Genomic DNA, 25,015 nt, shown 5'->3' on the forward strand with positions numbered 1-25,015 from the left:
CTCACATAAAGGCTTCCTACCAGATAAAAACCATGTGATGGGACACTTGAGCGAAGTCAAATTTCTGGGTATGTAGTTTAAATTAGTAAGATGGTCAGAGAATTAAAACTCCAATGAATATCCATAAAAATACTTGAGTTTTCAAACAAAAAGATTGATTTTTAATCTCTAATATCCATGAATGACAGCAAGGCCATGCCAGCAACGTGGGAGCCTCTGAAGCTTCCTGCTGGGGTGGCTGAGGAGGACTAGCAGGATGCATCAATCTGAAGGCAGCTTCCTACTTTTGCTGACAGGAGCCCACTGACTAGCTGAAGGGATGGCTCTGAAGGATACATAGGTGAGGACTGCACCTCCTGTTCACAAATGCCATGTACACAGAAGACATCCAACTCAGTTTGGAGCAGGGGAAGAGGAGATCTGCCTTATTTTACCCATACACAACAGTCTGTTGTCATACAGGTTTTACCACATAAGAAGATGAGGTTGATTAGGAACAGATGATGGAGTTTTTGTTGGGGTTTTTTGCCATTTTCTTTTACAGCTTCAGGATATTGCATCTTTAAGCCTGTGCTCATTGCTCTAAATATGCATGTTTTCACATATATATATATAAAAGTACTGAAGTTTTTTTTATATATATCTGCATGCAGAGACAAGTAGGCACATAGGAGAAGTCATGTTCACTTGCTCTGACATGCTATAGGTAACTTTGCTCATACACAGGGAACCTGTAGTACATTATTCATAAAGCAAACTAAAAGGTAATCATTTGAGAGCAGCTAGAAAGGTGTTGAGCAGAATACACAGTAGGATATCTTCCTTTTCAGTAAAAGGAAAGAGTAAATGTAGACACCAGGGTATGGGGGCAACATGCTAATAAACTGTTTTATGAGAGAAAACAGTTTTTTACAGAGAAAGCATAGACAGAATCCAGTGTTTCAACATATTCCAGGACAGCATTAGACAGCATTAAACAGTCAAAAAAACTTGTATCAAAAAAGCATTTCCATCTACCAGACTGATAGGGCAATTGCCAAGGATGTTTTTTCCTTTTCAAACAGTTTAACTGATCAGTAACAGCTACTTAGGATAATCTAAAAGGTCATCACATGAAAAACAGAAAAGGAAATTCTGAATGAACAATTTCAGAGCTTAGATCAGTACAGTCTGCTCTTTGATCTGAAATGGATTCAAGAGAACTGAATCAAAAGCATCTTCAAGTTGCCTTGAGTTCAAAAGTTGTTCAGTCATGCCCACCTTTTTTAATACTCCCAGTCACACACTTACATGGATAAAGACCATGAGGGGTTGATTTCATTAAGAGTCAATATTTAAGATTTAAGTATGCATATAAATCCGTACCACAGTCTGAACTTGCCTCCCTTTGTCCCCAAACAGGTTAACATTAAATATTACCATCTACTTACCTGCAAACACTAGATTTTCTGGACATGGTAGTACTGGGAGAGGATGGAGGAGTCTGATAAGACCAGCTGTAATCAGAACCTTTCAAATCTAAAATTACCTGATGAAAGATAATCAATAGCATCAAGGACGTGGAATTTTCCCCCCCCATTAACAGAAAGCATCTGCTTGTCATACAACATTCATCACCAAAACAACCTTTCAGTGCCAACTGACCCAGTCTCAGTGTTCTTCCAGTATTACACTGTGTATGTTACTCAGGAGAGTCAGCTTCATCCTTAGCTTTTCAGGAGCTACCATACTTCAACATTAGGGCTGCTATCAGAGACGGAAAGCTCAGATTTGAATGGAAACATCTTTGAAGAGTAAACTGGAGATTCATTTTATGCATGCTCTTTTGTTTTGTTACAAAACATTACAGCCTTAGGGTTTAAAAACTGTTGCATGTTAAAAAATTAATCAAGGATCCAATATTCAAGCACAGCAGAGCTTCCCTCCTTCACACGCCATCAAGCTATCTAATCCCAGCAATCTTGCAACCACATAAAGACAAGGATGCTGAAATCTAAGGTGAGGAGGTGACACTCCTTCCTCATGTACTCTCAGCAGAAACTGGGCATCTTCATATATGTCAAAGTGTCACTGCTACCTCTTCACAGTGGTCTCACCAAATACTTCAGGAGTGCTCAGTTAGCATTTCAAAACCTATTTTTTTTAAATCTGTTGTTAAAAATGACCTTGCTGCAGTGAAGCATCTACAAAACATAACGTTAAGGCACTAAGTGCCAGTCGTCAATATTCCTCGTGACACAGACAGAAAACTGGTACAAACAAAACTGTTTTAACAACAACTAACCTGTTCACTTGAAGATGGCAACTTGTGCGGATCCATGGTGAGACTTTTCAGGTCATCTGATATGGTTTGTAAATGGGTTATTTCTCCTAGCATTGATATTTCTTCTTCCTTGAAAGACAAAAGAGCAAGGCTAATCACAGCCTTGCTTTTAAACATCACACCCATAACACAATACAGGACCTTATTCTTTTTGCCAGTAACTGTAGGAATGCCCAGCAGAGCTTTTTCTTTGCCCATTAAGTAACTGTTTCTTATGAAAGAAGACTGAAAATATTAAGAGTGTAATAACTACTATGAGATTGCTGTCAGTTCTGAGGCCCAGAAATCGTTTCTCTCATCAATGAGATAAATAAATCTCAGTCTTCTTTTTATGACATCTTCAAAAAAGAGAATGTCATTTCTGCTGCCTTTGGAAGATTTAACTCTTCCATGTACGCTCACTAATATGCCCTAAGGATTTTAACCTTGAACATAAACAGGGACTACACTCATTTGCTAGTTTTTGGAAACTTTGAGATAAAGGAACTACACAGGTACAGAGCATTAATACATCTATGATTCATTCTGGCTCAAAGCACCTCAACAGCTAACTCAGATGATTCCTGCACTGTAAATTACCATGGTAATACCTTAGCTACCATGGTGATTTCATCCAGGTTCTCAGAGTCTGGAATTCACATCCTCCTGCTTAGCCATCACCTCCCTACTTCTCTAAGCATGGTTTTATGTTGAGACTAGTGCTCTTTGTAAACAGGCATTCGGAACATTTTCCTGGTACGCTGGAGACCTTTCAGAATGCATCATGCTTGCACAAAGCCATCAACAATTCATCACTGGGCTTCAGACAACCTCAGATGATGACAATATACCCAAACCTTTTCAATGAACTGAAAAAGCTGTCATGTAGGAGGAAAAGAGCTACCAGAAACATGCAAGGAAGCAGCCCGCAATCTGTCAGCTAACGTTACCTTATATACACAGGGGAGGTCTTGAAACATTTATCAGTCCTAGGACTGGAGTAGGGGTAAGGAAGATTTATATTAAAGTGGGATGTTACGGAAAAAAGCAGTGGAAAAACTGCATTAGCAATGTCTCAGGTTGGGATGCGTAAGGAACTCAGGCCCACTTACATCTTTGTGCCCGCTGCCCCCCCATTATTCATCCTGAAAGAATTCGGTGTCTTCCATCCCTGAATTACTCCGAATGCCTAAAAGAAAGGTCCTGACTCTTGCCACTTTCTAGGCAGAGATGCAGGTTGAATTTTGGCTCTAAAAATGTACTCTTAAGATGTAAAGAGATACTCTTTTTAGAGGCTTTTGGCCATTTATCTAATTTGTGAATCATACTGACTTAAAATAGAGAGCTCTTACTATCACAGGGCGCAGCATGGAAATGAAAGCACAGAATCGACCACGCTCCTCGATCAGAGCTTTTCTGACAGCTTGCTTCTCGGTTTCTTCAAGCAGTAGGTACTTATCATTGACATCTTGTAAAGCACTGTCCAGCTGGGGCTGAATGTCACCCCGTCCTGTACGGAGGAAACAATCAAGAGTACATTTTGTCAAAACTGTGCATCTCCACAGAGGAAACCTCATTTTCAGCCAGCAATGCTGCTGGATTGCGCTTTTGCAATGCAAGTGTCAGACAGCATTTTCCCTTCTTTCAAATTAGTATGTGGGTTCTTCCCCAACTAGATCAGGCATTTCATGCCATTTTTTTCTCCTCTTACCCAGAATATAAATCCAGATCAATTCAAAAGGGTTCAACAAGCCAAAACCAGCATTTCACATAAGGATTTTCTGAAAGTGTTAGCTGTAGGAACCTTTCACACCATCCCTGCTGAAAATCAACATCTTGCTAACAGGGAAAGCATTAATCACTAACTGCAGGTAATATTCCCTTGTCCTTCCTACTTTAAGGAAGTAAAACTACCTACTTTATTTGTCATTAGCAAGGTCCTAATGACAACTTTGCAGGGTCACTAAATGAGTGCATGGATCTCCTATATGAGATGGTATTATGGACGTGTTACTGGTCAGTGGATCACTGGATTCAAGTACTCTACAGAAGCAACTGCTAAACCAGTTTTCTTTGTTCCGAGGTACACAACAAAAAACACTTATCAGCATCTCAAACACACATTAATGTCCAGTATTTGTCTATGGAAACAAAAAAGAAAACAATGAAAAAACTTCCAATGTTTTGCAATCAAAAAGCTTCACTCTCTTAACTTAGCCAACTCATAACACCAAAACCTTCCGCGATGGTTAAGTACCTTATTCTGCATGAACTGCTTACTCTGCATCATGCCAAAAAATTTACTCCTCTAGGAATGAAGAGCTACTGCTCAGCTTTAGTGCTACTGAGCCAAAGTCACAGTTGCAAGATGTTTTTGTGCACCCCTAAATATTTTAAAGCACCTCAAGTTGTGTAAATCTGACTCAAATCTCCCAGAAACACCATCACATGCAAATTGAGTATCTAGGTACACATCCATGACACTGTTACTGAACACCAGGAAGTTAATATTGGAAAATGGTGGGTCAGTTACAAGCAGCTACCCAAAATCAGTTTTTACGGACAATAACCTTTCTGCATGGAGGATTTAAAGCTGTGAGCAAGAGGAAGAAAAAGGTCTCTTGATGTGTGCAGTACACAATGCAGATGACTCAAGGTCAGGGTTATGAAACCTTTGCCTTATTACCATATGTACTTCTTCAATACTCCAGAGCAAGGTAAAGTCATCAGCTCCCCTGCACTGAAACACAGCCAGAGCTGCAGGAAAGACAGCAGTGATAGAAGCAAAGAGAATCACACGGGTTTAGTGACATTACAGACTGGAGACACACAAATCTTCTCTGTACAGAGTTAGACAGAGTCCAGATAAAACTGCACAGACACCCACAAGCAGAGCTCTGTGATGAATCACATGCAGTGCAACACAGGCACAGCCACTGCTAAATCTACCTGGGTACCAAACTGTCAGCAAAACACCCAGTGTCTGATCCTATAGGTCAGGACGACTGGTGTATTGTGGCCATGAAACTGTTGTGGAAGTAAACAGCTTTAACAGAAATGGACTCCAAAGCTGCAGTCACCGGCTTCCTCTCTCAAAAGTAGCATCTGCCAGAAATGAGTTACAGAAGAGTCCTGGATAACCCCCTGAAGGTCCTGTGCCTTCTCGTCTGTCATCCTTAGAAGACAAACTGGGCCTTTCTGCTTGAAGACTCTTCTGTACATTTCAGGCTCTTCCCCGTATTCTTCTTTGCTATTAGATGCAGCAATTACACATTCTACTCTTCTCTGGGATTGTTCTTTTAAATTCCTTATGAATCTGAGACCTATGTTATTGCTCAGACCCCTTATTTAGGGAGCTGCCTGGAAATTACAACAGGCAAAATAATCTGTTGTTCAAAGTAGATACTGGCTCACTACCATGAGTGTACCAAATGCAGAATATATTAGTTGCTAACTAAATCACATACTCATTAGTTCAGCTCTAGAGAACTGCTGTAAACGTTCAGCTGCTCCACCATATGATCATGCACATAACACAGTAAATCCTTGCTAAATGCATTCACCTACGCAGTGAGAAGACACACACTTAGCAACTGGACTCCACTGATAAAGTGAGTTTAATTATAGTGAATTTTGATGACTTATGTGGACCTCAGAGCACCACATCTTGGACCAGAGCAAAAAGAGCACCCAAAACATGGGAGAAAAATGAACCTCATTTGTACCTGTGTTACTCAATCCAACAGGTATCAGGATAATGTTTATCTGCATATTTTAAACCTCTGGCAAAAGTGTGTGTAAAACTGCATTGCTCCAACATCCTCTGCAAAGGATGTGCAGACCTGGCTTTATGCTATACAACCTATATAGTCCTATAGTCAGTGGAAACACACAAGCTGTCTGGGGTGTAACTCAGAGCAGGAAACAAGCTTAGGTGAATCATTCAGATGAGGCTCTGAAGTCAGATGTTTACACTGCATGAATACAGCTGTCTCCTGATGTCTCCTTGCAACTCATCTTTTAGCAGGAAAGCTTTATTAACATCCTTTGAAAGCTCCAAAATGCAGATGTCATTCTAGCAAGTCTTTTGAAATTGGGTGTTAACTCTTCTCACTGCCTGAATCACCAGTTGCCTTCCATGGCACTCAGCTTGGTAATTTGAAGGACAAGATTTCTGCACAGTTTAACCAGTTTCCTTTGCTAAGCAAGGCAGAGCATATCCCCTTGACAGCACTCCTGCACCCAGAGGACAGTGAGGATGTGAGGGTGAACTGCCCATCACCTCTGCTCCTCATCTACCTTGTGACTCTTCCAGTTTGAATCCACTGCTCATCTCAGAAGGGAACACTGACCACTAGAGAGCAATGTAATTCTTTTCCTCTTTCAATTACGAGGAGGTCACTTGTCTATGACATCCCTGACAAATGATTGCACTAGTTTTGCTGTGGACATGAAGCACACTCTCATAAGGAACATCAGCATTTGATGATTCTCTCCAGCTCACGTTCTCTGGCCTTTATGTTACTGGTTCGGAAGTGTTTCAAACCAACACAACTATCTAAAATGAAAGAAAATAGTTTCAGATCAGTCTTATCACAGGCCAGCTGCAGAAGTACACCAGGAAGGACACTCCTACCCCAGCTGCAGACAGGTCTGAATGACCCACCAAAGCAATCAGCATTAGCAATGGTCAACAGCATCAAATGTAGTCACAGCCCTCTGGTCTGCAGCCAGCCAGTCATGAATGTGATGGAGGGATGGTTTTGCAGAACATGCCCACTTGCACTTAGAAGAACGAGTCAAGAATCTGAAAACCAAGGAGAAATCCAAACCCAGCCTTTCCCAAACTGGAGCTCTGGTGTTGCAGAGAGGAGCAGAAATGCAATACCAGAAGTTGTGGACTGACTCCTCCAACAGCCCAGGGACTTGTGGACTGACACAGGCAAGAAATAGCTAATGAACTGCAGAGGGCTGAACTGCTTCTCGTTAGTATTAACATGAATCCACTGCAACTCCAAGGACAGCCTTCATATGCTACCTTCGGAGGATGTGCTTCACATCATTACCATGATGTACAAGTGCTTTAAGGGACTGGCATGCATTAGAGCCTCAGGTTTAGAGTGTTCTGTGTGAATCCTGGCTGAAAGCCTCACATAGCTTCTTAAATAACCACTGTTGAAAAAGAACTTTAGTAAATGAAATGTATTAGGGAGAAAGGAAAAGGTAGATCTGATTTTAAACCCAATTTCATGCCTGTATTTTATAAGACAACTTGAACTAGCAAAGCTGTCAGCAACAGGAAAGGAGAACAGTGATTTTTAAACGCTGTCAGTGCAAGTCTGACTGCTCAAGTTAATGCTGTTATTGACAAAGTAAAATATTGGTGATTCATTATTACTGCAGCAAACAATGGTGACATTTTCCACATTCTCACTTACAGAATGCTCCCTAGCACTTTTTTAGGTATCTGCACAGAATCTGAATAATCAATACTGGACATTTTACCCAGACTAGCAAAATTTACAGTGTATGAGACAATGCTGAGTACACTTTTACTCATACAAACCAAAGTCATTCATCCCCAAATCAGCTTCTTTGCAAGAGCATACCTGCCAGGATGAACAATCACTCTAAGTCCTGCACAGTGAAGCCAATAAATAAACTAATATAGATCTAAGCTGAGAATGGAAGAATTTTGCCACCAATAGGTGGGAAAAAGTGGAAAACCTCATTGCTGGGGTTAAGTGCAGACCCCTTCAGCCACCAAATCTGAGTCTTTCTGGTGGCCACTGGAGATCTAAGTTGTCCCTTAAAAGAAAAGTTCCAAGTTACCAAAGGGAACTTCCAGTCTGAATTACAAACCAGGAAAAACACAAAGGGGACAAGCAGCAGGCACCAGGGTACCCAGCTCCAGAAGCCTCACTGACATGCCTCAGCCAGGGTTACAGTCAATTTATCTCATCAATCCAGGCTTCTCCAAAGGGCAACACCTACATCATCACACTTACAAGGGGAGGTGTGGTCATTTTTCTCAAACTCAGAAACAACACGTTTCACTTGCAAAAAATCGCAAGGCAGCTACTTTAAATCTGCAATACAACTTGAACAGCATTCCAGTTTAAACAGATTTGAGATGGGATCAGGCAGGAGACAACTGTGATGCTGATTTCCTCCCCTTCCCCAGCACGCAGTTAAATATAGTGGTTTCTTACCTATTGGTTAAGAAAAGTGCATGCGATTTGCAGAGAAAGGGGGACTCAGATCACAAGTTTACAAAGAACAACACTAAGGACTTTAAGCTCTAGACTTTAAAAGTCATATTAATTATTAATAAGATATTCAGTTATTTGAACATCACCTTGATGACGTGTCTATTCCATTTAAGTTCTCTCCCAACTATGACATGACTTATCAGTCCATGTTAATCCCCTTCTAAAATATACCAGAGGTTTATCTACAATACTGATTTTCTTCTTTTACAGCGTTCCAATTTGATGCCAAAAGAAAATAAACAACGGTTTGTTCATTAAGTGATATTTTAGTAGTTTAAGTAGAAATTAAAGTCTAGGCAGTTAGTTGAGACCAGACACCATAAAGAGGCCACAGCAAGGGCTACAATAAACCAGCCACCAGGGTTACAGCATGGCACAGACTTACCCAGAGCCTCAGCTGTCAGGCAGGTGCGCATGGTGAGAAATTGCAGGACACAAAATTGACACAGAAAGGAAAACAAAAAAAGTCAAACTGGTATTCCAGCATTCCTGGAGTGCAGACATTATCATCAGCGCCAAGACAAGAGACCGAGCGGTTCGCACTAGACTATTTAGACTTCTTCCATTGCCGATAAAGACAAAGGCGTTACCTTTGCTTCCTGAAGGGCTGTTGCAAGTTAAACTCCTGGTTATTTACCATACAGTTTTATTTTAAGAGTCTTAAAGCCGTTTAGGAACTTAGTCTAGCTGGCAGATCCCTAGGTGAGAACATGCTAACCCGTGCTTCAGAGAAAGTGCACAACACAGCTAACTGTCAAACTCTGCTGAAGCTCATGAAGTGGCACAAGGCTCATCCCCTCGCAGGGAGAGGGAACTTGGACTTAACAAAACTCTAGGTGGGTGCTGCACTAGAAACCACAGTGCTTTTTGATGTTCTCTGCTGCAATTACATTAATAGATTGTTAATTAAATGAAAAGCTAATTGCTGAAGCAATGTGGAAGAACATCAAACAGATTAACCATGATATGTAGGTTTTAATTTAAAAACTTCATATAAAATGTTGTGCAATAAACCCGGCTTGCTGGCAAAAAGAGGGAACTATCAAGAGGCATTCAAAGCTCCAGGAATGAAAATAAACCAAAGAAATAACTCCAGCCATGGATTTTGCAAAATGTTTTCACTGAATTCACTGAAGTGGAGCTTACATTACAAGCTTACGGAGGGAAATAAGAAAAAACATCAAAAACCCCTCAGGGACCATGGCCTCATCCACACAGGATTTTTCCCCTGCAACAGATAAGGGTAATTTTCTCATTAGCTTCCCTCCTTCTGAGCTGTATCACACCGACCCTACAGTGAGTCCTGGCTCTCACTTCAGTCATTATGCCACACTTGACCGCTTTAGAGGAACAAGGTCATCTCCCGGTGGAGAAAGGATCCTCCCTCCCCAGCCTGCCACTCCAGACCGGGCATGTGCCAAGTATAGAAACAGTGCAAAGTACTTGAATGAGAAGGTCAACGTGTGCTTTAAGACCTGGGATGTTCTTTGGTTGTAATTACATCAAAGAACTTTGTTTTTCAGTTAGGAGTCAGGGTTTGTACAAACATCCTTGAGAGCACTGCAACGATATTAGAGTTTCAAAGACCAGAGTGTAACACAAACCCAGTAAAGGCTCTAAAACACAAACAGGTCATCTTTGCTAACCAGAAGGAGGGGAAGAAAAGGCACTTTTGGCAGTATTACAATAAATGAATAATGATGGTTCTCTCCCTCAACTTCATTAAAAGTAAGAATACTTTCCAAAACTGCTGCATACTCAAAATCAGAGGTTGTGAGTTTGGATACTCAGCACTGCTGGGACAGATGAACAAATGTTGTACTGAATGTTAAGGGCATTCTGCAGAAACTTCTGGGAATGGCTTAAGAGATAAAAATCAGTTATCACATTAACACGTGTATATACTATTGAGAGTGTTACATATAACTCCTTTTCACACATCTGCTTGGATTTAAACATTTCCACACACACTGTCACATGAAGAACCTGAAAACGAAATCTGCTAGCCAAGTTATAGGCAGAAGGGAAATCTGCCTAGTTAGTCATCAATAGCCAAGGTGAAATACAGCAAATAGAGCCAACGTGCACTCCATTTTACACAGACATTCACTTATATTTTAAGTTAGTCACTCAACTATTTTTATTAACCTAAGCATCATGAATTTGATTAACCTTCCAAAATGGTCACATGCAGAGCCACAGCTGCTGTCTCTGCTCTGAATTCAGTATAGCATCAACAGCTTCCAGCAGCTCTGGATCCACTTATGAGGCCTTGACTCAGCAGAAACCTAAACATGGGATTTATTTTAAATATGTTCGTAATTATTGTGCTGACTCAGGTTTGCTGGGCTGCCTTCTGATGCGCCATGTTTGTCTGAAAACAAAGAACAATTTAGAAGAGGTATCCAGGTCCATGCATTACGTAGCTTCATCTGTTCAGACAACAGCAAAGTTTCAGTGCTGGGGTGGGTGACAAGTCCTAAGGGCCTGTTTTCATTGGGAACAAAGGCATGAAGAAAGGATGCACCTCGAAGACCACCATGACATCCCCAGGGACTGCATGGATCTGGGAGGTGCACCAGGATCCTACTTAGACTTCATATACTTAGACTACATATGGGCTTATTTTATTTAATAGTCAAAGACAACTTAAAGAATTGAAATTATCCTTGTAAGGTCTTTTGAAATGCAAGACCTTCATTTACACAAAGACTTGCCATTTTACCACATATATTCTTGCAAACTTCCAAAAAGGACCCCTAAATTCTTTCTGTTTTATTAGGAAAGCCTGGTGGTTTTCCCATCACTTCAAACCTTGGGAATACCTTTGCTGCAATTAACACACCTGCCCTGCAAACATAATTTCTAAGAAATTATTTTAAATGCCCAGCCTGAACTTTCAACTTGGCCACATGGAACCAGAACAAACAGACCATGCGTAAGACAAAGATCAGGTGAATCCCAATGTATCAGCCTCTTATAGTGCTAAGGTGGGGTACTCAACCTTGTGGTGCTCCTGCCAGGCCAAGCCATGCAGCCCATGGCCCTTTCTCCCAGACATCCTTGGGATGCAGGCGAGGAACTGCTCTGCATGCTGCAGACACTGGCTACAAGAGGGAGCCTCTGCAGCCTGATGTGGCAGGGAGAGAGGACACCACTGCCATGACAGGAAATGAGAAAAGTTATATTTGAGTTCCCAGATCTGAAACTGCCCAAAGCAGAAGAAAACCACTTTCTCATCCAGTCAGAGCAGAAAAAGCTTGAAGGGTGGTTTTTAGTAGCATGCACAGTATTTAAGCGAATCCAGAATTCAGCAAATATCTCACTTGCCCACAGATGATCATAAGGTTAATTCAAAAATAGTCTTACAAGCACTAGGAAGGAAATGGATTGGTTGTTTTAGAGTTCCCATAGGTGAGTCAGTAACTTTACAGAAAAACGAAAGGGACAGGTCCTGCTAGAGGAAGAACACAACAAAAAATGTAAGTTTGAGCAAGAGGGAAACAGGAGAGTTGAGGACACAGTAAGACATCCATGCACCCAGCCACATGCCTGCCACGACTTTCACTCAAGTTTCCCCGCCCATAGTTCAAATCTCATCTGTGACCTAAAGCAGAATCACTACTACAGCTTTATAATTTTAGAAATTAACCTTTTCTAGGGTTTTTTATCCCTCAATGACAGGAAGAGCAACATAACTTCACCACAGAGCACATTAAACAAACCTGTCAAGGTGGGTGCATACAGAAGTTTTCACAACATTTGACACAGCACTCAGACCAATGCTTTAGTTCTTTAAGGTAGGGACGAAAAAGGAAAAGAGGGGAAAAAACATCTGCTACTTTTCTTTTGTCTATATTTAACCTCTTCAGGTGACTTCCAAGAAGACAGGGAGAACTCATCCTGGGGTGTATTAGAAGGGGGGTGGTCAGTAGGTCGAGAGAGGTCCTCCTCCCCCTCTACTCTGCCCTGGTGAGACCGCATCTGGAATATTGTGTCCAGTTCTGGGCCCCTCAGTTCAAGGATAGGGACCTGCTGGAGAGAGTCCAGCGCAGGGCAACTAAGATGATTAAGGGAGTGGAGCATCTCCCTTATGAGGAAAGGCTGAGGGAGCTGGGTCTCTATAGTTTGGAGAAGAGGAGACTGAGGCGTGACCTTATTAGTGTATATAAATATATAAAGGGGGAGTGTCACGAGGATGGAGCCAGGCTCTTCTCAGTGGCAAACAATGATAGGACAAGGGGTAATGGGTACAAACTGGAACACAAGAGGTTCCACTTAAACTTGAGAAGAAACTTCTTCTCAGTGAGGGTGACAGAACACTGGAACAGGCTGCCCAGGGAGGTTGTGGAGTCTCCTTCTCTGGAGACATTCAAAACCCGCCTGGACACATTCCTGTGTAACCTTATCTAGGTGTTCCTGCTCCGGCAGGGGGATTGGACTAGATGATCTTTTGAGGTCCTTTCCAATCTCTAACATACTGTGACTGTGACTGACTGTAACTCCCTCCTGCCTGCTCATGCTGGGAACCCATAGGGCCAGCAGCTTGGGGCATTCATTCTTACAGCCACATGAGCCTCAACACCTCACTGCATCTCTCCTCCCCAGGGGCCACGAGAACAACTCATCAAAAACATTGCAGCTCCTCCCTTCCCCTGTACTGGCTACTTGTGAGTCTTCATCAGTTCCACCTTCCCTGTGTATATCCTTCTGCAGTCAGCTTTAACCCCACTAGTCCCACTGGGCTTGTGCTCTGGACCCAAATGCCATGTGTGTGACAGCAGTTCCAAGGGAGGCAGCACAGAAATACAGCAGGTTCATTAACAACTCCAAAAGCATGTCAGAACAGCAAAATTAAGCAAGGGAATGACATTAAAAAAGAGGAAAAAATATACTTAAATCGTAGCATGGCTGCTATAAAAATGACAGCAAAATGAGGCCTGTTCCACTCCCTGCGCAAAGATGTTTAATCCTGAAGGAGGACAAGACACCAGTGTGCTGACCCTCATTGCTACACATGGCACACATCTGGCGAGGGAAACAGAAACCCAGAAAATCCAAGGAGGAAGGCCCCTTGCTTTAACCACCACTGAGAGACAACCTACAGTGGGCAACTGCAGTATGAGAACAGTGGGGGGTTATTTCCAGAAGGCTTTAAGTGCTTCTCTTTCCTCTTCCCACCTTACAGAAAATGCTGTCTCCTCCTCCAAGACTGCAGATTGGTTTACTCAATACTCAGAAGCAGGATAAAAGGGAGATGGAGCCAAATAGGTGTCAATGCACAGAAACAGGTTCAAAAAATGGTTCCTTCTTCCCACATCACAGACATGTTTTTCTCAGCTCTCACCTACCATGCATTGAGGGGTTGTTTGTGTCACATGGGGACAAGAAGCAATAAGACCAGAAAAGGGGGGTGGTAGGAAGGAGAAAGGAAAAGAAATATTGAGGTAATATCACAGACTCTTTAAAGCTGTTGGTCTGAAGTCAAACAATTTTGACACAAAATGAGAAACATACTTATGCATCACCCCAAAATAAAACTTTATCACAACAAATCGTGTTCCCCTAAAGGTGACCATTTTGATTTAAAACACTGAACTTTTCCATGGACAGACAGACACACTGAGCCTACAGAGCTAAGCTCCCTCTTGCTGGCTTCCACCTCTCCCTCCTTTATCCCTCATCTAAAGTCAGCTAAAATTCAAGAGCAGTTTTCCAGTCATGTGGCTTTCTACCAGTGCAATTATTGACTCACCTATTCAGGAAGGACAGACAGAGACAGCTCACCTGTTCTGGATAACACTTACACCATTTACAAGGTTCAAGAAACTCCCCACCCCAGTATTTATTTTGCTTGTCCCTGGGCTGACAGTTTTTAGGCAGGAGGAGAAGGGCAAGTTACAACCTGCAGGCTGAGAGCTGCTCACAGCACGTTTCATACCCAGCTGGGAAGAGCCTAGTGCGGGAAAGGGAACCAGAAAGTCTGCTTCTGTACAAGCTCTCCATCATTTTCCCAAAGCCTGGTGGGGTTTGCACTTGGTCAAGTAAATCCCTTCGTGATGGCAATGCTGCAGCTATCAGTGATGCATGTTGCCATTAGTGTGATGATGAAACTCCTATGACAAGATGGTGGTGAGAGGGCAACAGGAGCCTGAGCTGCTAAAAGAGACAGGTTGCCTTTGTGGAAAGCTCCCTTTCTTTTCTGACTCATCTTTAGTTTTCTATGGTTGCCAAGTGCCCTCCTCCTGACAACAACCCATGCCACCTTCTCACGCTGAGGAATAAGGTAAGGTTTAGGAGATTATAGGATGTTACAAAAAAATCAAGAAGAAAGGTGGTAGAAAGGGAGAACAGTGAGAAATGTTAAGAGTTACAGAACATTTACATAATGGCTTTCTTTATAGTATTCCAAAAGATTCTGGAAAATCTTACAGGTATCTGCGCAAGCCGTGTTAGGGAGGCAACGTTCCTAACAGGAATAAGTTAGCAGCAAACGCTCTATTTTAAAACATGATTGACTTTGTACAGTTTTAAGGCTTTTGTATAAGAACATTAGACAGGAGCTTCAGAATATGATTTAAATGACACATAGTAATTGTACTCTGATGTTCAAGTACATACCAGGAATACATTACGGGGACCAAAGCATTGCAATAGAAAGTCCTATTGCTGTTCAATCTTTGCCAACGAGCATAGCACAAAAGGGTTTTAGCAGTACAAGTATTAAGCAAGTTACCTTTCTTTGCTTTCTTCTGTAGCTTCAGAGTATCAGACGATTTCTTTTTTATCTCTTGGCGGGCCTTTTTGTACTCTAAAAAACCACACAGTCTCTATTATCAAACATACTCAATGTCAAAATGAATGTTTTTAACAGAAAAGACTCTGTTTAAAGACATTAGACTACAAATTTTAGGAGGACAGTTACTATTAATCAAAGCAACTCAGAATTTGCATTTTGTACTGCCTATACATTTGGCTTAATGTAACATTCTAGGGTGTGAGCACATTCACATACCAAAATCTTTCCCAAATAAACAAAGCCTTTACAGAAATAACAACTGAGAACACAGTACAAAATTAGAGTGCTTTTTGTTTGAGACTCATCGACTCTCAGGAATGGAAAACAGAGATGACAGGTTTCTCAAAACATCTGTGTTCAAAAACAAGTATCCAGAAATGGCAAAGCAGAGAATATCCTGTGATCCTTCTCCAGCATGAGAGTCAGGCAGAGGGTGCTAAAACTTTGCCCAAGGAAGGGTCACATTGCCAGCTCTTTCTGATGAAGTAGAGCACACTGCAGTCGACCCCATTTTCAGATGAGCTGCAAATCCCAGGAGAATTAAAATCCCGGAACCAAACATTACACCTCTAGTCCAGGCACACTAAAGGTACCAGATATGAAAGCTGATACTTAAAAAAAAAAAAAACAAAAGAAAAGATAAAAGGCATGTATGCATGTATATACACATACACATACACTCTAACAAAGGAGGGCAATGTTACTACTCTTCTATAGATGGGAAAACAGAAGCAGGCTGGTGGTGGGCACAGGAACTGTACTGGGGCCAACTACACCCATGCCTACCTACTAAACCCTAAATCTCACTGCGACTTTGGTCAGGGTCACCCCTACCTGCAGGAACCCAGGTGATGCCTCCCTCCTGCTCACTACCTGATTAACACTCTGCAGTACAAGGTGGAGATCTTTTCAAGAGCTGCTGATTTAGCCGCTTCTGTTTGATCACAGTAACAGTGGGGCAAGAAGCAAATCCTCTTTCGGAGGCCAGGCACACTTCTCACCAGCTCTTGCCCTCCCCAGAATAAATCATGGTAATGCTGCTTCTTTCAGACATAGCAGAATTCTTCAGTTTTCAAAGGTTAGTGGTGAACTGCAACCTGCTTTCAGCCTCTGTACTAGAGGGCCATCATCCCCAGTGCAAGTCTTGCAAAGCCAAAGGCATCTACCAACATGTTCTCGCTGCACAAGACTTTGCTGCCTCCTGCTCATTCCCCAGGAAAGCCTCTGGAGCCATCATCAGCACAGCAGCTTTCAGCATTCCATGTCCAACAGCACAACTTTCCCATTCTCTGGGTGCACATTTCTATACCACATCAGACATAAAATAACGATGCTGAATGTTTTACAGGGCTGTGTATTCTCTGGAGGACACTGTCTGAGACACATGATCTTACAGTCAGCTTTTAATGACACTCCAGGGCTTTGCTGGGACAGATGCGGCATCCCCAATCCTCAGCACTACTGGAGATAAGGTGAGAGTGGGCTAACAAGAGTTAAAACCAGTCATTGCTTCCCAGTCTAGGAAAAACAACCCATCCCTTGGGGTCCTGCAAACTAAAGCTTCAAAATGTATATGCAAGGGTTAAAAATGTGTTATGCACTTTGGGAATGCTTTAGAAAAGTTGCTATACATATTTAAGTGAGTCACTCGGTTCCCCAGTACAAACATGAAAAGAGGAAGAAAAGCTGATATTACAATCTTACTCCTATTAAAGAATTCTTCCTCTGTTAACTACCTTTTGCATGGTCTTTATCCAGTTGATTGGCCACTTTCTTCCACTCTTCCATCTGTTCTTGAAGTGGGTTTATCAGACAGTCAATTAAAGCACTAATTTTGTTGAAAAAACACAAAGAGCAATCAAATCCTGCAGATGCCCCTATTCTTATATAGAGAGCCAAGGTCAATATTGGAGTATTTTTACTTTTTGCTGTGACAGCTACCAGTGTCACAATGTAAATACCAGAACATAAAAATGTTTACGCTGGAGAAAGGAAAAGAAAGGACTGGATCAGAAGAAAGAACCAAATCCACATCACAAGATTAGTGCACAGAAATTGAGGACAGTGAGGAACAGAACATAAACCAGAGGAGTGACTCAAAACAAGGCCAAGATAAACAGTTAGATCCTACTCGTCTGTCACACAAAGAGCAGTTTAAATGGGTACTGGGAGACTGGAAAGGTTCATGCAGCCACGAAGATTCTAAACATAAATTACGCATGTATACACACAAGGAAACAGAGCAGTTGTGCAAGCGAACAACATCCTGCCCACTGATGCGCCTCACCTCTCACCAGTGGAGTCCATGATACAGCACTAGTAATGCTCCACTGATTAATGAGATTGGGATGGAATCATTTAAACAGCTTACTCTGAGGCAACTAGAGACTAAAGTTGTCCCCTCTCAGCCAAATTCACAAATATCTTTATTTTAAGAAGGAAAAAACATACCAGGTCATCAGGCAAATGGTGAAGCATCACTTTGCTTTACCTCAGGTCAAGGATAACCTTAAAGTCTGGTTTAAAAAGGCACACATGCAAACTACTACTTACTAGTGAAGTAGGTTGTTTATGTATAGCCCAGCTTACACGTGAGGTAATCCTCTCCCATTACCTCTACAGTCTAACTGCAAAAAGCTGATGAGGGAATTTGCCTTTTTCATACTTATTTGCTGAAAGTTTCACTCTTGGCTGCAAGTTATTTGGGCTCTTCAGTAAGCTGAGGAAGCAGCACAACACTTGCTTCTGCTTTAAAATTTAGTGACAAAGCTTAAAGTCCTGAAACAAAGACAGGTTGGTCACATTAGCAGCTGCCTGCTCAGCACTGAGCAACAGGAACCAACAGTGATTGAGGTGACAAGCTCAGTCCCCAGAACATGCATGAAATCCTGCATGTTCACAACACCTAGTGTGCTGCTGGGGAGAAAACAACTGCTGCTCTCAGTGGCATGGTCAGAAAGCAGCTGAAAAGCCAGTGCTGGTGAACAGCTTTAGGTGTCCTCCAGCAGTAAATGAAAGACCAACCCTGAGCTCCAGGCCAGGCACAGAGCCACTCACCTTGAGAACTGCCGGAGTTTGGACTCTATACTTCTGTGCCTCATACACATCCTGGTGAGAGCAGAACCAATCTCTCTGGTACCACCTGAAAAACAAAACATAAGGCAGGTGAGATCCCTGAGGAGACTGCAGCCTGTGGTATAGAGCCATGCCAACCAGAAGGCAGGTGCCAAGTCTTCCAGAGCAACTGTAAAACACATTCATAATCACTGCAGAATTGACCAGGCTATTAACTGGGCACATCCTGAGGGATATCTACCACCTCAGACAGAGATTCATTTTTGTTCATCCAGAGACCAGAACAAGCAAACGAACACAAAACACAGTTCTTCCCAACAGCTTGTGCTGTGAGGCATAAGGCTATGGCAGGAGAGTTAAATGACAAGGGCTTGAGATGTCAAAAGAAAAGAAGCGAAGCTGGCAAGTGAGCTGGCATCTACGGACAGTTTATTTCCACATTTTGGATTTGATTCAATTTTTCCATCCCTAGATTCTTTAGACCCAATGCCTCAAAAGAATTTTGCTCCTCCAGAATATGCAACTAATCCTACATATTGCCTCATACATCACTGACATGCCACCAGTGCCATGTACCTGCCATCTCAGATCACGCATGTATTTTCCACTATATTGCCAGGAGGTGGCACTATTTGCTCTATACCCTCGCTCATCTCTGCTCCTGACAACGGCATGACAGCAAGAATCATTTGCAAGCGTTCCTCCTCTTCGTTTCCCCTTGTAAAAGCACACATTCCTCCATTTCCCGCTTTAATCAGCACCACCAACTTTGATCAGCCCATTAAATTCCAATATAATTTTGTTTTGGTTAGCGTTAGTCTTGATAATTGCTTAGTTCCTATTTGCAAGCCAAATCTACTATTCCCAGGGTACAAACATCAACCTTTGCACAAAGCTTTTCCAAACTGTAGCATTCTCCGCAACGGCGAAGATAGCAGCATCTATTTAAAAGTCGTTTGATTCTTAAAATAACCTCAGACTTGTAACATACAGTAAAGTATCTTCCCTATGCTTTAAAAATGGTATTGCACAAGTAAACCACTATTTTCCTAGTAACGAAACTTGAAGATTTTAATAGTTTTATTTAGGTTTTAAGCGTGAAAACAAGTCACCATCTTCCTGCATTCTTGCAGAATTAAATCCTGTGCCCACGAAATGGCTCTGGAATAAAGACACTAAATAACTGGAACGAATTGTGGCTATTTGGTATTTTCCATTGTCCAAGAAGACAAACAGAAAGTCCTTTGTCACTTGCCCAATTACTCATGTTTTTATAAGGAGCTTTTGAAATAATATTATTTGGTGACACTGAAGAGCTGTGGTCTCTCTGCGTGCGGGTGGCTGGGAAAAACATATGGATTTCAGCCTGGATCCAGACCCAGCTCTTCCGGCACTGCTGCACTTGCACAAGCTGTCATAGACTGTGGGAAGTTGAAAAGCAATACAGAAGATGGCAAATAGCATAATAGAGAGCAAGCAACTGGAGGGGGAGGACAATGTCCACAGCAAAAAGCAGATCTCTTTCTGAAGCATCAGCATTTTTCTCTAGAGCCACTGCCATATAAAAGTAACTCTGAGCCCAGTGAGGCACAACTCCAATGCCAGAGATGGAGAAATGAACCGAAAACTTCCAGGGACATTGGCAGAGCAATTCCCCATAGAGTTTAAGTAAAAAGGTAGGTTTTTCAGGTTGAAAACTCACTGAAACACTGGAATATTAAGGACTGTCAATGGTTAAGTGACACTGCTTTCCTAAGCCCATTATATGAAGAAAGGAAGAGTCATTTCAGAACAATACATAGGAAATAAGGCACTGCGTGTTTTGGAGACTAGGAAACAAGGGTCAGTTACTATTAATATTAAATTGCAAGATAACAAGATTTTAACTGAAAGCCCAATAACCAAAGTATTACTATATCCCTTCAACATATAGCACAGACAAGGCAAGGTTAGCAAACCAGCTGTACAAAGGTAGGTCCATACATTGCTAGTTGTGCTTGTTTAGAAAAACCCAAACAACAAAGCACAACAAAGCACAACAAAATAAATAAGGAATAAAACAATAAAGGAATAAAAAGGTTATTCCACAGAAAAAGAACAAACCCAGCTGGTTGAGGATGAGGAGGTTTATGGTTCTTCCCACCTTTTGAAACTTCTTGTTATCTATAAGTGTTTACAAGACCATGGAAGTACAAGGTGTTACTTTTATCCTGTAAATAAAGACTACTCTAACACACTGTTAAAAAGCTTAAATCCCTCCCAATCAGCACTTAAATTATAACCTCAACCTGCCTAAAAACGAAGCACCAGGGAACACAATCACCAAGACAAGAAAGGACTCCTGTTCCTCTGTAAAAATCATACCTCACTACAATCAATAAACTGAGCTTATTGATAAATAAAGTGAGTTTGCAATAAGCTGAATTCAGAAGAACCCAAGCTTAACTACCTTGGCAATGAGATTTCTGCAGCACTTCAAAATATCAACATAATGCTTGCAGGGAATGTACATCCCTTATAGAGTCTTCCCAATGTCCTCTCTACTCCTTTTGCTATTAGGACCATTTAAAGAGTTCCCTACAGCCTCCTCCTGCAAGGCACAGGAGTGAGCTTTGTTTTTATTCCTCAAAGCCTTCTCCTTTCCAGCCTGGCAGTTAATGGACACTCGGTGCATCAAGCACAGAAGGGGGCAGGCAGCAGGCACGCGCTGAGAAGCTGCTGTGCCAGCAGCTTCTGCCCCAGCAAAGGGAACTAGTCTCCATTCAACACATGCTGCTACAATAAAGTCACTATGCATTTCCAATTCCTGTTTAAAAGCTAATGTTACTGGTGTTTAATTAAGTGTGAGAGAAAGAACCTCTGCGAGAGACAAGGGGCTTTTTCATTTTGGCACTTACTCCATTAGCAGAGGCAGGAACCGTGTCCAAGCGTCCCTACACACCTACCCAGGTGAGACAGCCCATGATACATCTCCTGCAGAGTTTCTGGACGCTGAAACAGCAGCATTTCAGAAAGGATCATCTCCTCAGATATGCCTAAACAATGTGCATTTTGGGGGTGCTTCAGCAATCCCTTGTTAAAACAGCCACCAGGCTGAAGAATAGTACCCGCCTATCTCCTCCCACACCTGAATCCCAGTACTCCTCAATTTATTAAGCATGCCAACAGTACTGGAGTTCAGCAGAGCTTCACCTCCCTGGTCCCAGCTACATTATCTTGAATAATGAAAATGCTTCCTGAGAAGGCACCCCCAAAACAGGTCTCTCACCACCCTTTGATTTACTGAGCTGGAGCACCATGGCCATTTCCGACGCATCCAGCAGTCCTTCCAGGAACATGTGTGGTGCAAAGGGTTCATCTCAAGTGCCAGCAGCTTTCTGCAAAGGCTGGTTCCCACCAGCAGAACTGCACTGACCCTTCTGTTTCCAAAGGGCTGGGATCAGCTGGCTACACAAACTGGCAAAAGGGAATCATTTTATACCACTGCAGTGGTTTGAAAACATCCAAACGTAGCAAGGATGGTAGCTTGGATTTTCTTCAGTTACCCAATCTCAGCCAGACAGCCTTAGTCAACATGAGTAACATGTGCTTTACATAAATTAGCATTCAGTGTTACAGTAGTAGTTTACTCACTGCTTGGACCTTACAAGCAACATTGATGTATGCACAAGTCTGGATGTGGGCTATGCAGCTGAGTATTCAGAATAAGTTTAGTGCACTGGCCTATGCTACAGCCATACAAAACCTGCTTCAGCCTTCAAATTAATTAGGGTTCTTAACAAAGAGCTGCTGCATAAGTGATCAAGTGCCTACTTACTCTAGGACAGAGCCATGAGCCAAACAGGCAGAAGACCAAGTGGAGATAACTCCTTTGTCAGTGCTATCAACCCACAGATGTAGTGACCAAAAGAGCATTTGAAACAGCAGTGCATCAGGAGCATGCCAAAAGCACTGCCCATCTCCACTTCACTTACAAGCAGGTACCTGGCAAAAAGTCATGGCCTTCTCCAGAAGATGTAATTTCCTGAAGAGAAATACTGAGGCCACACCAGCAAACATTTCATCGGACCAAGAGTACATTGAGCAGGTGACCTGGGCTCCATTCACTGCTCTGCAGCCATGTGAGTTAAACTGCTGTGCTTTGGGCTCTCACGTTATAAAATGAGGCTGTGAATTATCAGCTTCTCTGACATGCTACAGTAATTCATCCATTAAGGCAAACAATGCTTGGGAACGGTGTAAAGTAATACTTGGAAACCGAAGACAAGAGCAATATTCATCAGAATTCCCACTCAAAGTGGCTTAACAAAATGCTCCTGTCAAATTTGATTAGAAAGTGGGTGATAACATCAGTCGTATTTCTCATAAGTAAAAGGCAACTCTGCCAGGCAAAAATGTGCTTTTGCTCTCACCTTCCTTGTTCTCCCTATTCCTGCTTAAGCCTGTAAAAGACCAAAAGCCTTTTTCATATAAGATAATTAAATGAAAGTCTATGGACCACAACACTACAATGAGTCCACTATAAAGGCATAAATGATTTTCTTTCGATGCTCGCTTGTCATTCAACATTGCAGAGAGACAACAGGGAGAGACTGTAGGAAAGAGACTCAATTGTTTTATTGGAGTCATTACGTTCGTATTTAATAATGATCATATATCAAGGAAATGATTATTCGATGAAATGTGCAGCTGTACAACTGCATGGCCTCTGTATACTCCAAATAACCCACTACAATCAACCTCTTATCCTCCTCCTTTTGCTTCACTGTTGAGCAACCCCAGAAGGCTCAGGAGATGACTGACTTTCAGGAAGTGCCTCTAAGGCTCCAACTTACTAACGAGCTCGTCTTTATCTTCAAGGGCAGAGTCAGCTATTTCCCTCTTTCCCAAAAGGGAGAGAATGATGAAAAATGGGTGTAATACTTTAGTAATTTCAAAGTTATCAGAAGAGGCTTCCATTTTTGAGCAAAGATTAAAAGCAGGAGCGGAACAGAGGCTAGATTATTAAATAGAACTGAATACAGAGGCTACAACAGGAGGACTAACAGTAGGACATTTTAAGTTAATGGTCATTACTCAACCCTTTTCCAAACTCACACTGTTAGAAGAGCAAGCAGTTTCCATCGCTGATTACACGGGGCATGGACCTTGATCTTGCAAAACTGTTTATGTGGATGCCTCTGGGAAACTCAAGGGTGATGGGATCAGTGCCAGGGTGCTACAGCAGACACAGAAAAAAGGAGGGCTTTTGCCTAAAAGTGACCAGCACAGGGTTTGTAAGCATTACCACTGGGATGGAAGCCTGGAAGTGGAGCTATGGTAGCACTTCATGTTTCAGTGTATAAACGGCCTCCAGGTAAGGCTTGTAAGGTGGAAAAACACACCAAGAACTGCAGACAACAGAGGGATGTTGTTCAGCATCTACCAATCAGGCAAACAAAACAGGACACCCTTATTCCTAGAGCTACCGTGAGCCTTTCTGAGCAGCACCTGGCAAAGTCTTTGAAAGCTGCTGCTCAAAACCAGCAAAATAGAACATTTCCTGAAGGAGTTTTAAACAAGTTTTAACTCTGCCATCTTTCAGAGAAGACTGGATCAAGAAATGTATACTCAAGGTCAAACTCACCTAAGGATTTCAGATTAACTGAATCTAATAAAGCAACTTTGGCAGGCCACAGTCACATACTGCAGCTCTGCGGTTGTCATTGCAAAGGAACAGCCTGCTTGCAATGTTCAGCCGAGTGCCCTTTTGGGCAAATCACTTGGAAAACATACTTTCAGAGGCCTGATATAAAATTGTCACATTTGCTAGAGCTCCACACAGTCCAGATGATCCTGAGAAGAAAATGCAGTCGGTGGTTTATTTTCTCCTTTGCAGAATAAAATCAGCATTTATTCATAGATGGAGCTAGCGGGATCTCAAATTTCATTTGCATTGATTTTAAAGGAGGAAGAAGAGTTAAGGAGAAGAATGGCAGTGGCAGCTAGTTAAAACAGTGAAGGAACAGGAAACCTGGGCCATTGCTCACCCACAGCCTGCCCTGGCAACCACCAGCTTCAGGAAGTCCTTAAAACAGACTATGACCATGTTCCAGTCAGTATGTTGGAGAACAAGCAAGAAACTCTCATGACTCGTTCTGTTCCAGCTTATTCCTCTGCTGAGCAGCATTTTTGCTTACCCTAGCTGTTCTCCTAGCAGAGCACTGGGCAAAACCCTTGCCCCATGGGAGTCAACACGAGCGTTGACATTAAACAAGCAGGATCAGAATTTCAGCCATGTACACGGAGGTCATTACAGTCTGTCTGACATATTAAATACGGTCATGAACCAGCTCTGCTATGATCTTTGGACAGTTTGGGTTTAATCAGCATCCAAGGCATGCTGGAAAGCTCAACTGGGGCCTTCTGTTTTTAAAGAGGAGGTCACACACAGAGAGGTGGCTGGAAATGCTTTGGCAAGGTTTAAGTTAAGTTACCGTAGGATGCATGAGTTCCATTCCGGAGAAACTAAGAAGCCTGTCATTGATTCACAAACTGGTGAGAGACACAAAATGCATCACTGAACCG

The 25,015-nt window shown here is 42.2% G+C and overlaps 1 protein-coding gene across 8 annotated transcripts in view; it reads right to left on the reverse strand.

Moving 5' to 3' along the window:
- The window catches only part of MTSS1 (MTSS I-BAR domain containing 1), a gene marked incomplete at its 5' end in the record, with an annotated part of 124,924 nt that overhangs the window by 15,302 nt on the left and 84,607 nt on the right, over positions 1 to 25,015 (reverse strand). For all 8 annotated transcript variants that reach the window (XM_080611500.1, XM_080611495.1, XM_080611498.1 and 5 more), the window contains 6 exons: positions 1,431 to 1,528; positions 2,285 to 2,392; positions 3,655 to 3,812; positions 15,311 to 15,385; positions 17,110 to 17,201; positions 18,431 to 18,515. In XM_080611500.1, coding sequence (XP_080467626.1) covers positions 1,431 to 1,528; positions 2,285 to 2,392; positions 3,655 to 3,812; positions 15,311 to 15,385; positions 17,110 to 17,201; positions 18,431 to 18,515 — 616 coding nt within the window. The remainder of the gene's footprint in view (positions 1 to 1,430; positions 1,529 to 2,284; positions 2,393 to 3,654; positions 3,813 to 15,310; positions 15,386 to 17,109; positions 17,202 to 18,430; positions 18,516 to 25,015) is intronic.

Source organism: Psittacula echo (genome assembly GCF_963264785.1).
Source record: "Psittacula echo genome assembly, chromosome: 2".
Lineage (NCBI taxonomy): Eukaryota > Metazoa > Chordata > Aves > Psittaciformes > Psittacidae > Psittacula > Psittacula echo.